Source organism: Bombina bombina, chromosome 2 (genome assembly GCF_027579735.1).
Source record: "Bombina bombina isolate aBomBom1 chromosome 2, aBomBom1.pri, whole genome shotgun sequence".
NCBI lineage: Eukaryota > Metazoa > Chordata > Amphibia > Anura > Bombinatoridae > Bombina > Bombina bombina.
The window spans coordinates 554,478,117-554,493,830 of NC_069500.1; the positions used below are offsets into that span (position 1 = coordinate 554,478,117).

The 15,714-nt window shown below is 36.1% G+C and overlaps 1 protein-coding gene across 1 annotated transcript in view; it reads left to right on the forward strand.

Annotated features, from left to right (window-relative positions):
• Positions 1–15,714, forward strand: part of SLC35D2 (solute carrier family 35 member D2) — a 126,618-nt gene that overhangs the window by 61,563 nt on the left and 49,341 nt on the right. The window contains exon 10 of the mRNA XM_053702416.1: positions 8,293–8,371. Coding sequence (XP_053558391.1) covers positions 8,293–8,371 — 79 coding nt within the window. The remainder of the gene's footprint in view (positions 1–8,292; positions 8,372–15,714) is intronic.

Consider the following 15,714-nt stretch of genomic DNA (forward strand, 5'->3'; position numbering starts at 1 on the left):
TCTTCATGGAATCATAGCATTTAATATCCTGGTATTACATTCCATTTTTGAGCATATCTCTATATTCCATATATACCTGCAATAGAATTTTGTTGTAACCAATATTACCATATAATTAACTTCATTATTATTTACTATAATATATATATATATATTTTATTTGAAGTCATTCCTTAGGTACAGGAATATGGTCTCAATTTATCTAGTATGTATGTATTTCAAGACCTCATTTTCACACCACATTCTGAAAAAACAAAAACAAATGTTGTTTTATTCTTACACAGTTAAACATTTTAAATTGACCAAATCAGCTATTTATTTAATATAGCAGACATTTATTCAATATGGCATATTCCTAAAAGGTAATCTCATATATTGGTATTCTTTTATAAAGTCTTGGTATATTAAATATTTCTGCAGATTATAGACAATTTGTACTTTTAAAATGAACTTTAAGGTCACAATATTATCACATGCCTGTAAGTACATTTTCTAGATAACATATGTGCATTTAAACCTTTAAAGGATTCTTTGTCTCATCATTTGCCTGTGTTAAATTAATTACCCTTCTGAGATTTTGCTAGCTTCAAACATGAGTCCAGACTTGTGTCTGGGGCCCCTGATCAGCTAATTTTATTACCCACTGTTCAGGTAGTGATCAAACTTTTCTTTGAATTGACATTATCTCTTATAGTTTGGGACAACTGTTTATTTCCTTTTGTTTTTTGAGGCATCCATCTCTATTTGAGTATAGCTAGGGGGTGGTCTGTGTCTGAAATGTAGTTTCAGGCCTGTTTGAATAGACCTGTACTTTAAAATTTCAAAACATTTGTACCCAGGGTTAATATTTTAAGATAAATTAATTATTTATCTATATAATGTGTATATATATATATATATATATATCTTATATAATGTCACTCAGCAATACCCTGACAAGTGTTGAACATGCAAAACAGACACAGATTTAACTGTTGTGATATATAACATGGTTTTATTTAATTTTAAGATAAATAAAGAAAAGTGTCATAAAGAATTTTTTTTAATATTTTCCACAAAGGGCCAGTATTTAGATATGCATTGATTATAAAAACTTACATATGACATTCTTCATGTTTTCAAGCAGAAGTGCAACTTTAAAATATTAAAAGCTGTAATGTAATTGCACATATTACCTAGCTGTCTGTATAGGACTAGAAGTCCAAGAGATTAGTTCTGATTGGATTTCTTTCCAAAATGTCCCTCCCTAATATTTTAGTCTACTTTTAGTTAGTCAACTAAAATGTCAATAGATTTTCGTCATTATAACTTAGTTATTATTTAGTTTTAGTCTACAGGGAGTGCAGAATTATTAGGCAAATTAGTATTTTGACCACATCATCCTCTTTATGCATGTTGTCTTACTCCAAGCTGTATAGGCTCGAAAGCCTACTACCAATTAAGCATATTAGGTGATGTGCATCTCTGTAATGAGAAGGGGTGTGGTCTAATGACATCAACACCCTATATCAGGTGTGCATAATTATTAGGCAACTTACTTTCCTTTGGCAAAATGGGTCAAAAGAAGGACTTGACAGGCTCAGAAAAGTCAAAAATAGTGAGATATCTTGCAGAGGGATGCAGTACTCTTAAAATTGCAAAGCTTCTGAAGCGTGATCATCAAACAATCAAGCGTTTCATTCAAAATAGTCAACAGGGTCGCAAGAAGCGTGTGGAAAAACCAAGGCGCAAAATAACTGCCCATGAACTGAGAAAAGTCAAGCGTGCAGCTGCCAAGATGCCACTTGCCACCAGTTTGGCCATATTTCAGAGCTGCAACATCACTGGAGTGCCCAAAAGCACAAGGTGTGCAATACTCAGAGACATGGCCAAGGTAAGAAAGGCTGAAAGACGACCACCACTGAACAAGACACACAAGCTGAAACGTCAAGACTGAGCCAAGAAATATCTCAAGACTGATTTTTCTAAGGTTTTATGGACTGATGAAATGAGAGTGAGTCTTGATGGGCCAGATGGATGGGCCCGTGGTTGGATTGGTAAAGGGCAGAGAACTCCAGTCCGACTCAGACGCCAGCAAGGTGGAGGTGGAGTACTGGTTTGGGCTGGTATCATCAAAGATGAGCTTGTGGGGCCTTTTCGGGTTGAGGATGGAGTCAAGCTCAACTCCCAGTCCTACTGCCAGTTTCTGGAAGACACCTTCTTCAAGCAGTGGTACAGGAAGAAGTCTGCATCCTTCAAGAAAAACATGATTTTCATGCAGGACAATGCTCCATCACACGCGTCCAAGTACTCCACAGCGTGGCTGGCAAGAAAGGGTATAAAAGAAGAAAATCTAATGACATGGCCTCCTTGTTCACCTGATCTGAACCCCATTGAGAACCTGTGGTCCATCACCAAATGTGAGATTTACAAGGAGGGAAAACAGTACACCTCTCTGAACAGTGTCTGGGAGGCTGTGGTTGCTGCTGCACGCAATGTTGATGGTGAACAGATCAAAACACTGACAGAATCCATGGATGGCAGGCTTTTGAGTGTCCTTGCAAAGAAAGGTGGCTATATTGGTCACTGATTTGTTTTTGTTTTGTTTTTGAATGTCAGAAATGTATATTTGTGAATGTTGAGATGTTATATTGGTTTCACTGGTAAAAAATAAATAATTGAAATGGGTATATATTTGTTTTTTGTTAAGTTGCCTAATAATTATGCACAGTAATAGTCACCTGCACACACAGATATCCCCCTAAAATAGCTAAAACTAAAAACAAACTAAAAACTACTTCCAAAAATATTCAGCTTTGATATTAATGAGTTTTTTGGGTTCATTGAGAACATGGTTGTTGTTCAATAATAAAATAAATCCTCAAAAATACAACTTGCCTAATAATTCTGCACTCCCTGTAGTTTTAGTCAATGAAAAAGTGTTGTTGCCGTGTGTATGTGTGTATGTGTGTGTGTATATATGTATATATATATATATATATATATATATATATATATATATATATATATATATATATATATGTATGTGTATATATATATATATATATATATATATATATATATATATATATATATATATATGTATGTGTGTATATATATATATATATATATATATATATATATAGTCAAAAAAGGTTGTTTAGTAAAAGGGACTTCTGTATATAAATATTTTCACTTGTAAAGCCACCATGTGGATATCTATTCCACTCAACCCCTATGCAGGTTTAGAAGGACAGTTCACTGTAGAAAACCGCAATATACAAATTTCAAGGACTTCAAAACATCCCCTTATGCAAAAACAGCAGAAACAAAGTGCATCACAGAAGTAAAGTGCAGTGCATCATAGAAATAGCCAGGTGAGTTCCATGTGGGGCAAGCAGTAAACGCTGAATACGTCACCCTTCAACAGGCAATACAGTGTTGCCACAGGATATCGATAGCAATACCCAAGCAGCTAGTAGCTGTGCGACTCACCCTTCTTGCTTGTAGTTTCAAACGTGTACCTTAGGAAACCTGCTGTATGCTACGTGACCCACGGCGTCCAAGACAGCCTCGATGCCTCTATCCAGCCGGTTCCGGTCGTGTGATGGGCGTCGGCCGTCACAGCCAATGGGATGCTTAGCCTACCAGGAGGCTTGCAGGATCCAACGTCGGAGGGGATGCCAAATATCAGAGATAGTAGGGGGAGTGGAGTAGAGGCACGCTCCTGATGCAGCCCAGAATGCCGGCAAAATAGACATCAAGCAAAAAGAATAGATATCCAGGCTGCGTTTAAAAATCAAAGTCTTTATTAAATTCCTCTTGGGATAAAAATGCAAAAAAGAAAGGGGGATCCAGCATAACAGTGTTACCAAAAGTTATTCCGCTAACATGTTTCGGTAAAGACCGTAATCATAGCTAATTGGAAACAGGTGTGCTGGCTATATAAAAGACAAAATCCACACTCATTGGACAAAAATAAGACCAATAGAAAAGGTACACTGTTGGACAAAAAACGTAATAAATATATATATAGAAAGAACTAATGCGCCCTGACAATTTAGTATATGTATATATACCCTAGCCTAGCATAATACAAAACATCAGATATAGTCATTAATAAGTATTCTGCAAAAAGTTATGATGAAAAAGATATAAAGATGAGATGAACAAAATGAACAGATGAATAAATGAAAAATAAATAAATAATAAAAGGTAATCATGGGGGGCATGAAATATTCTCATAGATCCAAAAGTGTAAAGGAATACACAAAATATGGAAGAGTAAAAGTAAAAGTAAAACTCAAACCAAAAGAGTAAGGCAATATAGCAAAACTAGTGTAAAATCTTAATGCAGAAGTTTGCATAATTATAAGGAAACTATGGAAGTGTATCTCTAAACATGCCTATACTATATAATATAAAATATACATATATAGAAAAGAGCGTATTATATGGCTGAAACAGATTGCAGCTTAGTAAATGCAACCTGCTGAAATAACTACAACTCAAACACAAGGAAGAAAATAAGTAACTATGCTCAGCTATATCCCTGTCGTAAATCGCAATTGTAAAAAAACCCTATCTAATATGAGTTTAAGAACTCAAATGTGTATCTCAATGTACACAGGTAACAGTGACCTATATAGGGAAATGAAGAAATACAACTGTACTGAAATAATAATATAATCAGTGGATACTGCTGAATGAGTGTAGTATGGTATGCGATGTACAGAGCAATACAAATAAACTGCATTAAAGGGCTGTATGGAGGAGTAGGTAAGAGGGACCCTATCTTAAAGGGATATAATGACGAAGAGATGTATGTAGGGGAACAAGAGGAGGCTAAGAGGGTATAAACCAACGGGAAAAAGGTGGGCAAACGTGAAAGGTGAAAGGATTACTTCCAATAGTTAATCAAATCGAATTCAGAGTTTAAACCCTCTGGTACTCTAGTACGCAATTTGAAGATCCAAAACATTTCACGCTTGCCCAACAATTGATTCCTGTCACCTCCTCTAGGTGGTGCCTTAACATGTTCAATAGCCTGCCATCTGAATGTGGCGTTACTCTTATTGTGAAAATTCCGAAAATGCTTTACCAGAGGGGTACTAGCTTCACCTAGTTTGATAGTAGAAAGGTGGTTTCTAATTCTAGTGTTTACATCCGTAGTAGTGAGTCCTACATACTGGAGATGGCATTCTATACAGTAAAGTAAATAGACAACATAGGAGGATGTACAGTTAAGGCAAGTGGATATCTTATAAATGTCTCCAGTGACCTCTGACCTGAATTCATCGGAAATAATGATAAACTCACAGGGTCTACACCTCGATTTGCCGCACCTGTACATCCCCCTATGTTGCAACCAAGAGCTTTGTCTGTCTGGTTTCTTGATAGAAACTTCGGAGGGGGCCAGTATATTGCCTAGAGTTCTGTTCTTCCTATAGGAGCAACGTAAACCTCCCTCCACACAGCTAGCAAGGCTGTCATCTGCGGAGAGCAAACTGAAATGTTTTTTGACAATCTTACATATTTCTCTGTAATCTGTACTGAAATCCGTCACAAATGTTATTTTATGTGAGGAGTTAGACCCTGTGAGTTTATCATTATTTCCGATGAATTCAGGTCAGAGGTCACTGGAGACATTTATAAGATATCCACTTGCCTTAACTGTACATCCTCCTATATTGTCTATTTACTTTACTGTATAGAATGCCATCTCCAGTATGTAGGACTCACTACTACGGATGTAAACACTAGAATTAGAAACCACCTTTCTACTATCAAACTAGGTGAAGCTAGTACCCCTCTGGTAAAGCATTTTCGGAATTTTCACAATAAGAGTAACGCCACATTCAGATGGCAGGCTATTGAACATGTTAAGGCACCACCTAGAGGAGGTGACAGGAATCAATTGTTGGGCAAGCGTGAAATGTTTTGGATCTTCAAATTGCGTACTAGAGTACCAGAGGGTTTAAACTCTGAATTCGATTTGATTAACTATTGGAAGTAATCCTTTCACCTTTCACGTTTGCCCACCTTTTTCCCGTTGGTTTATACCCTCTTAGCCTCCTCTTGTTCCCCTACATACATCTCTTCGTCATTATATCCCTTTAAGATAGGGTCCCTCTTACCTACTCCTCCATACAGCCCTTTAATGCAGTTTATTTGTATTGCTCTGTACATCGCATACCATACTACACTCATTCAGCAGTATCCACTGATTATATTATTATTTCAGTACAGTTGTATTTCTTCATTTCCCTATATAGGTCACTGTTACCTGTGTACATTGAGATACACATTTGAGTTCTTAAACTCATATTAGATAGGGTTTTTTTACAATTGCGATTTACGACAGGGATATAGCTGAGCATAGTTACTTATTTTCTTCCTTGTGTTTGAGTTGTAGTTATTTCAGCAGGTTGCATTTACTAAGCTGCAATCTGTTTCAGCCATATAATACGCTCTTTTCTATATATGTATATTTTATATTATATAGTATAGGCATGTTTAGAGATACACTTCCATAGTTTCCTTATAATTATGCAAACTTCTGCATTAAGATTTTACACTAGTTTTGCTATATTGCCTTACTCTTTTGGTTTGAGTTTTACTTTTACTTTTACTCTTCCATATTTTGTGTATTCCTTTACACTTTTGGATCTATGAGAATATTTCATGCCCCCCATGATTACCTTTTATTATTTATTTATTTTTCATTTATTCATCTGTTCATTTTGTTCATCTCATCTTTATATCTTTTTCATCATAACTTTTTGCAGAATACTTATTAATGACTATATCTGATGTTTTGTATTATGCTAGGCTAGGGTATATATACATATACTAAATTGTCAGGGCGCATTAGTTCTTTCTATATATATATTTATTACGTTTTTTGTCCAACAGTGTACCTTTTCTATTGGTCTTATTTTTGTCCAATGAGTGTGGATTTTGTCTTTTATATAGCCAGCACACCTGTTTCCAATTAGCTATGATTACGGTCTTTACCGAAACATGTTAGCGGAATAACTTTTGGTAACACTGTTATGCTGGATCCCCCTTTCTTTTTTGCATTTTTATCCCAAGAGGAATTTAATAAAGACTTTGATTTTTAAACGCAGCCTGGATATCTATTCTTTTTGCTTGATATATATATATATACATATATATACACACACATATATATATATATATATATATATATATATATATATATATATATATATATATATATATATATATATATATATATATATATATATATATATATATATATATATAAAATAAGTGTACAATAAGTCCCAAGGAACCCCATACACGAAAACTGTGTATAGAGATCCACAAAGCAGGCACATCAAACAGAGATTTGTATCCAAACAAGCCTTTAATGGTAATTCAAACATATAAAATGTAGCTTAAATAGAAAAGCTATTGACACCATCTATACACACAGGTATCAAATATGATATGTTAGACACTTTGATACCTGTGTGTATAGATGGTGTCAATAGATTTTCTATTTAAGCTGCATTTTTTATGTTTGAATAATTTGATTCACTTGTGCATAATTTGCGCATATTATGTGGTTTAACACTATGACAGCTTCTGTAGATGTTTCATGATGATCGGTATCTATGTTCCCTGCTGTGGTTACGGCACTACGCTTGGTTTACAACGTTACCATGGTAACAGTCGCGTAGCACGCATGTAGTAAGGTCAAGGCTTAATGACGTCATACGCCAATGCCGAGGTTACGGAGGTGTTCCACCGCATGGTGACTGGATACCTGATTATGATAGCCCACAGCTACTGACATAGTTTGTATGGGAGGTGGTTATATAAGTAGTGTATTTTGTATTAATTGTTAAGTCTGCATGGCCTCCATTGAGAGAGGCTCCGGTGAGAGCTGAAACGTTTGGATTAGGCTTTTTGCTTTACCATTAAAGGCTTGATTGGATACAAATCCATGTTTATGTGCCTGCTTTGGGGATATATATATATATATATATGTGTATGTATGTGAATATATGTGTGTGTGTATATATGTATGACAATTTTAACAATATTTTTCATTGGCTCAACAATGTATTCTTAACTTAAATTTTAATACTGGGCTTCTAACAAGTGCCATGCACCGTTCATATACAGATTTTATTTAGATTTTGCAGTGTTATAAAATTAAAAACCTCACATGGAATATCAGTTGTAACAATATTTTCATGTTAATATTTTCATGTTAATTTGCAGTTTGTGTTTTTAGCTTCTAAACATTAATTTAAATGTTTTCTTTTTTAACAATTGCAGGTTCTTACTTGTGTTTTCAATTGTACAGTGCAGTTACTATAACTCAGCTCTTGCAACAACAGTAATTGGCGCCATCAAGGTAAATATGTTTTGAAGAAATATTGTTAAGATGATAACTATCAGGCAATAGTTGTAAACTATTAGTTGTAGAATAGTTGTAGACTATAGTCTTTAAACATAAATCTTAGCAGGTAATGCAGTTTTTCTTTGTGTCATTGGAGAGAAAGCTGCTTAGTAAGACATTGGTTGCCTTTTTGCACATATCAGTTTTGATCATTATTATCATTACTATTTGGCAGGGCCAGCTCCAATCATTGTGCTGCATGGGTCCAAGAAAGAATTGGCACGCCTCCCCTAACAGTAAAATTACTGATTCGCATCAATCCACTACCCCTCCCCCCCTTACTAAGCCTGTATACAACCAATGCTTATGCACAATTGTGCAATAAGTGGGAAGGAAGTTCTTTTCCCACCTTGACTGTCGCCCCTTACTGGTTTACTGTCTTTGTGCATGATACAGTCATGTAGCTGGGAGCCTGCGGCTTACCCCGCAGAGACAGAGGACAAGAGAGGTCCAAGTATGACAGTACTCTGAAGTACCTTCCCTGTGCATGAGGCAATCATGCTGATACAAGCTTGTGGCTTTCCTCACAAAAGGAGACGGAAGAAAGAAGCGGTCTGGGTCTGACAGTAACTGACTCTGTCACTGAAGTGTTCCCTGGGTCCTTTGGACCTACTTGGTCCCATGGTTTAGCTGGCCCTGGTATTTAGTTTTTATTATTATTATTATTATTATGATTTGACATGTGAGAGCATGGTCAGTGCTGCATACAAAAATTAATGTGTATTAATAAATTTAGGCAACTGATGGACACAGGAGGACCGCTACCTTAGCAGAGAACATTGTCCCACTTTCAAATGATAGAGCCCTTTTTATTAAGGACCCTGTATATTGCCTACCGATTAAATCATATGAACAAAACATGTCTTAAAGCATTATAGTTCTATTTAAAATGTTATGTAAAAATGTTAAAAACCAAATTCTCTTTTTTTAAAGAGCATTAGTATTTTGAGTGAGCCTGATTATGCAAGGGGATTCCAGGTATGGTGAGGTAAGTAGGAGGGAAGACTTGTCTATGTTAATGAAGAGTTTATTAGAGGGGTTTGGAGGGACAGAAATGTATTTATTACTGAGGTTTGAAAGGTGGGGCTTTGAGCTAGCTGGAAACAACTTATATGATAATAATTATAGAGAAGAAGCCAAGGGAGAGATTTGAAGAGAGGGATTCCAAATAAGGATATAAAGTTTTGAAATTCTGACTATGATAAAATGATGGCTAAGAATGTTTTTAGTATTGTTGCTTATAACTTGTGCATTGATTTAAAAACATGAATTTAATCAGAGGTGGAAATGTAGCAATTATCAGTGCACATAGAATGATGGGCGAATGTACTGAATGTGTAATTTATTTGGTGGAGCAAATAGATCTGTGGACATTAGTTGGGACAATCAAATGATGTTAAAGGAAATACTAAACCCAAATATTTTCTTTAATGATTCAGATAGAACATGTAATTATAAGCAACTTTCTAATGTACTCCTATTATCAATTGTACTTTGTTCTCTTGCTATCTTTATTTAAAAGCAAGAATGTAAAGCTTAGGAGCCGGTCCATATACTGTCCATTCCCCTTAAATCTGGCAATTTTCTAGAGGATCTAGCTCCCAGGGCAAAATTCCAGAATGCAACCCAACCCCCAAATTGTAAAGTGCGACTATAGCCCTTTTGACCCTCCATGACTCACTGTTATTTGGTTTTAATTTCAAAATTCCAGATGTAAACTTATTCCATTTGCCTAGATAAGGAATATTTAGTAAGAATACCCAAAGGACTAATGCCTGATTTGTATATTAAAAAGAGCTCTTCAACAACAATTTAAACAAAAATAAATTTAATTAATAAAAATTAGCAAGTGGAACCATATTTACATAGAAAACTACACCTTACACTACTCCCAGCATAGCAAGAATAAATAGACTAAAGCTCCATGGCTTCTCAATGTAGTTATGGCACACTGGCTTAAATGGACAGTAAACTCTATCTATATTGCTCTCTCTTTTCTCTCTTTCTCTCTATCTTTCTATCTTTCTATCTATCTATCTATCTATCTATCTATCTATCTATCTATATATATATATATATATATATATATATATATATATATATATATACATAAGGAGAACATTGATCCAAAGGTATTGCGCTTGGTAAAATTAATTTACAAATAGATTAAATAATAATGAATAGAGTAAAAAAATAAAAACAATAAAAAAATAATATATATTATAGTGTTAGGACCAGTCTATATTGGGGCACCTTGTAAGTGGTGACTGGCTAAGCAAAATATGGCCATATTGTTTGGCTAAGATCCCAATTTGATTTAAAAAGAATAGTTGTCTCTTGAAGTTGTTTGCAGGCAATTTTTTGCAGCAGTTCAAAAAATATGTTGTACTTTTGAAAATGGATGTGCGCCAATACCTTTTTGTTTGTGTATTGACTAGGTCATATTGGAAGCACTCCCAAAGATGTGTATATAGATATTTTGTAAGGTGTGCTAAACCAAATTTTGTATTTGTATTAAAACATAATCAGGGAGACTATCTCCCATTGGTTAAAGCATCCCACCCAAGCTCAGGTGTGCTCATGACAGTGTAATAGAGTTGTGAATATTAAGCCAGGGAGTCTCATTCTATTATGAAGAGTAAAAGCAGGAATGATTCAGCCCACTGTGGCAAAGGACTATAGTTTTAGGACCAGTCTTTATTGGGGCACCTTGTAAGTGGTGACTGGCTAAGCAAAATATGGCCATATTGTGTGACTAAGATCCCAATTTTATTTAAAAAGAATAGTTGTCTCTTGATGTTATTTGCAGGCAATTTTTTGCAGCAGTTCAAAAAATATGTTGTGCTTTTTAAAATGGATGTGTGCCAATACCTTTTTTGTTTGTGTATTGACTAGATCATATTGGCAGCACTCCCAAAGATGTGTATATAAACTTTTTGTAAGGTGTTCTAAACCAAATTTTGTATTTGTATTAAAACATAATCAGGGAGACTATCTCCCATTGGTTAAAGCACCCCACCCAAGCTCAGGTGTGCTCATGACAGTGTAGTTTAACTATGTCTATGAATAAGGCCACTGGCCGGAACATGTCAGACTAAACGCTTGCCTAAACTGTTTATTTTCCTTTTAACCCTGTACGAATAAAATTTGGACTTTTTAACTGAAGATTGTGCCAGCTACTTCTAACTTTTTTCCTTGGAGACATTTCCCTATGCTGCCGAGCCCCTTCATGTCCTCTGGGATCCTTTTTGCATAGAGTTTGTCTCATTGGTGGACCAGCGGTCACATGGCTGAGTAAGGGGCTGGACCTATCTGCGACACTGGTCGCAGTAGATGGTACGGGAGCTTCAAGGAGGGAGGTCGTACTGGAGAAAAAGGCGGTAACGTTCCAGACCGAGGGGCGCCTTTTGCCTCCCAGTGTGCTGCAATGTGTGCGGTAGACGGGACGTCGAGACTTCAGGTGCCTAGTGAAGCTGGAAGTAAGTTTTTACCCTTACCCTGGGATTGAGTGTGCAGTTCCTCCATGCTGAACAACGCTAAGTGCTGACCGTAACAACAGCCCTTTTACTTCCATTAGAGAAGTCATTCTCATTCTTATCCCATCAGACCACTTGTTGACAGAGCACAGGCTCACTGGGGACTATCTCATTATATATATAATGGTTAACTGCTTGTGGCTCTGGGGACAGCACAGCTTCCTGTGAGTGCCAGTGGCACCCAGGGCTGAGCATGTTGCAGGGTCATAGGATGTGTACCCGGTCCGGTATGAGAGTGCAGTTCCCTTCCGTGTTTTGTATATGTCTAGGGTGGTTACATATTCCTGTGCACCCTTCCCTTGTTTTCAGTTTGTTTGGATTTGAAAGCTTGCATTGTGTGGCTGTTTTAGGGTCCCAGGTGTTGGAAAGGACCTTGACGAGGTACCTGGTCTTGTCCCATTTGGCCAGATGCGGTAACTAACCTTTCCATTTTTGCTTTTAAATCTTAGCTGAGAGCTTGTAAGTGAGTGCTGGGTTTTCTCTGTGTGTTATATATATATATATATATATATATATATATATATATATATATATATATATATATATATAGTAACAGCACCACATAGTTAATCAGTGGAAAGATTTGACAAATAATTGCTACCTGTGCATTTTCTGTAGCAATTAATGGTGCTAGGGGACTATAATGTCAAATTATATTAATGTCAAATTATATTATCAAATTCCAAAAAACTAAGAAAAAGAAAGAAGATCAATCAGTTGGAATAAGGAATGGGGAAAAGATGACTCTGTCCAGCACTAAATCATTAACCCTAAATAACCATTACAAATTAAAGTTAAGTATCAAAAAATGGTAATACACAAGGGTTTGCTACAAACTAAACATCAATGTAATGCTAAATGCAGAAATTGTTACAAAACCTGCTGCTGGGTTTTGTAACAATTTCTGCATTTAGCATTAAATTGATAATTAGTTTGTAGCAAACCATTGTGTATTAACATTTTTTGATACTTATCTTGAATGTGTAATGGTTATTTAGGGTTAATGATTTAGTGCTGGGTAGGGCCATCTTTTCCCCATTCCCTTACTTTATCCTTATTCCAACTGATTCTTTATATCTTCTTTCTTTTTCTTACTTTTTTGGAATTTGAGATATATATATATATATATATATATATATATATATATATATATATATATATATACACAATTATACATACACTTTTTCTTTTTTACATACAATCATTAAAGGGACGCTAAACCCAACATTTTTGTTTCGTGATTCAGAGAAAGAATACAATTTAAAAAAACTTGCCAATTTACTTATCTTTTCAGATTTGCTTTTTTCGTATGTTGAAGAGACATCTAGATAGGTAGTGTGCGTCTGAAGCACTACCTGACAGGAAATAGCATTGCCATCTAGTGTTCTTGCTAATTTATTGCATTGTTGCAAAACTGCTGCCATATAGTGCTGCAGACACGTGCACACTCCTGAACTTATCTTCCTGCGTTTCAACAAAGGATAACAAGAAAACTAAGAAAATGTGATAATAGAATTAAAGGGGTTTTATGTCACTTTGAAGATCAGTCTAAAACCAGTGGTTTCGTGTTTTTCTGGACAAAGGCACACTTCAATGAGACAACAAATTCCAAGGCACAACTACTTGATTTTAACTTAATTGATGGGTTATAAAGATTAAAGGGACGTTGTATCCCTTTTTATGTGTTCCTAATGATCCGTTTTATCTGCTAAAGTGTATATAATTGTTGGCAAACAGCTCTATTAACTTTATTTTGAAAAAAAACCCCTACTTTCTCTTGTTAGGTGTATCCAGTCCACGGATCATCCATTACTTGTGGGATATTCTCCTTCCCAACAGGAAGTTGCAAAAGGATCACCCACAGCAGAGCTGCTATATAGCTCCTCCCCTAACTGCCATATCCAGTCATTCTCTTGCAAGCTCTCAACATAGCTGGAGGTAGTAAGAGGAAAGTGGTAAAATATAGTTAGTTTTTTCTTCAATCAAAAGTTTATTGTTTTTAAATGGTACCGGAGTGTACTATTTTATCTCAGGCAGCATTTAGAAGAAGAATCTGCCTGCGTTTTTCTATGATCTTAGCAGAAGTAACTAAGATCCACTGCTATTCTCACATATGTCTGAGGAGTGAGGTAACTTCAGAGGGAGAATGGCGTGCAGGGTATCCTGCAATAAGGTATGTGCAGTTAAGTTTTTCTAGGGATGGAATTTGCTAGAAAATGCTGCTGATACCGGATTAATGTAAGTTAAAGCCTAAATACAGTGATTTAATAGCGACTAGTATCAGACTTGCTATCAGAGGTATATACTCTGATTAATGTGCAATATAAAACGTTTGCTGGCATGTTTAATCGTTTTTATATATGCTTTGGTGATAAAACATATTGGGGCCTAGTTTTTTCCACATGGCTGGCTTTATTTTTGCCTAGAAACAGTTTCCTGAGGTTTTCCACTGTTATAGTATAAAAGTTACAGTTGGTGCAGTTAAAATTACAAACTGTGACATTCAGCTTCCCTCAGCAGTCCCCTGCATGCTATAGGACATCTCTGAAGGGCTCAAAAGGCTTCAAAAGTAGGAGCTGTGGCAGTTGTTATGACTGTTTAAAAAACATATTTTTCGTTTTGTTAATCTGTTTTTTGTATTAAGGGGTTAATCATCCATTTGCAAGTGGGTGCAATGCTCTGCTAACTTGTTACATACACTGTAAAAATTTCGTTAGTTTAACTGCCTTTTTTCACTGTTATTTCAAATTTTGGCAAAATTTGTTTCTCTTAAAGGCACAGTAACGTTTTTTTATATTGCTTGTTAACTTGATTTAAAGTGTTTTCCAAGCTTGCTAGTCTCATTGCTAGTCTGTATAAACATGTCTGACATAGAGGAAACTCCTTGTTCATTATGTTTAAAAGCCATTGTGGAACCCCATAGGAGAATGTGTACTAAATGTATTGATTTCACTTTAAACAATAAAGATCAGCTGTTATCTTTAAAAGAATTATCACCAGAGGATTCTGACGAGGGGGAAGTTATGCCGACTAACTCTCCCCACGTGTCGGACCCTTTGACTCCGCTCAAGGGACTCACGCTAAAATGGCGCCAAGTACATCAAAGACGCCCATAGCGATTACTTTGCAGGACATGGCGGCAATCATGGATAAAACCCTGTCAGCGGTATTAGCCAGACTGCCTGAATTCAGAGGAAAGCGTGATAGCTCTGGGGTTAGACGTAATACAGAGCACCAGATGTTTTAATGCCCATGTCTGATACTGCGTCACAATATGCAGAAGCTAAGGAAGAGCTTCAGTCTGTGGGTGACGTCTCTGACTCGGGGAAACCTGATTCAGATATGTCTACTTTTAAATTTAAGCTTGAGAACCTCTGGGTGTTGCTTGGAGAGGTTTTAGCTGCTCTGAATGACTGTGACACAATTGCAGTGCCAGAGAAATTGTGTAGACTGGATAAATACTACGCGGTGCCGGTGTGTACTGACGTTTTTCCAATACCTAAAAGGTTTACAGAAATTATTACTAAGGAGTGGGACAGACCCGGTGTGCCGTTTTCCCCCCCTCCTATTTTTAGAAAAATGTTTCCAATAGACGCCACCACAAGGGACTTATGGCAGACGGTCCCTAAGGTGGAGGGAGCAGTTTCTACTTTAGCAAAGCATACCACTATCCCTGTCGAGGACAGTTGTGCTTTTTCAGATCCAATGGATAAAAAATTAGAAGGTTACCTTAAGAAAATGTTTATTCAACAAGGTTTTATC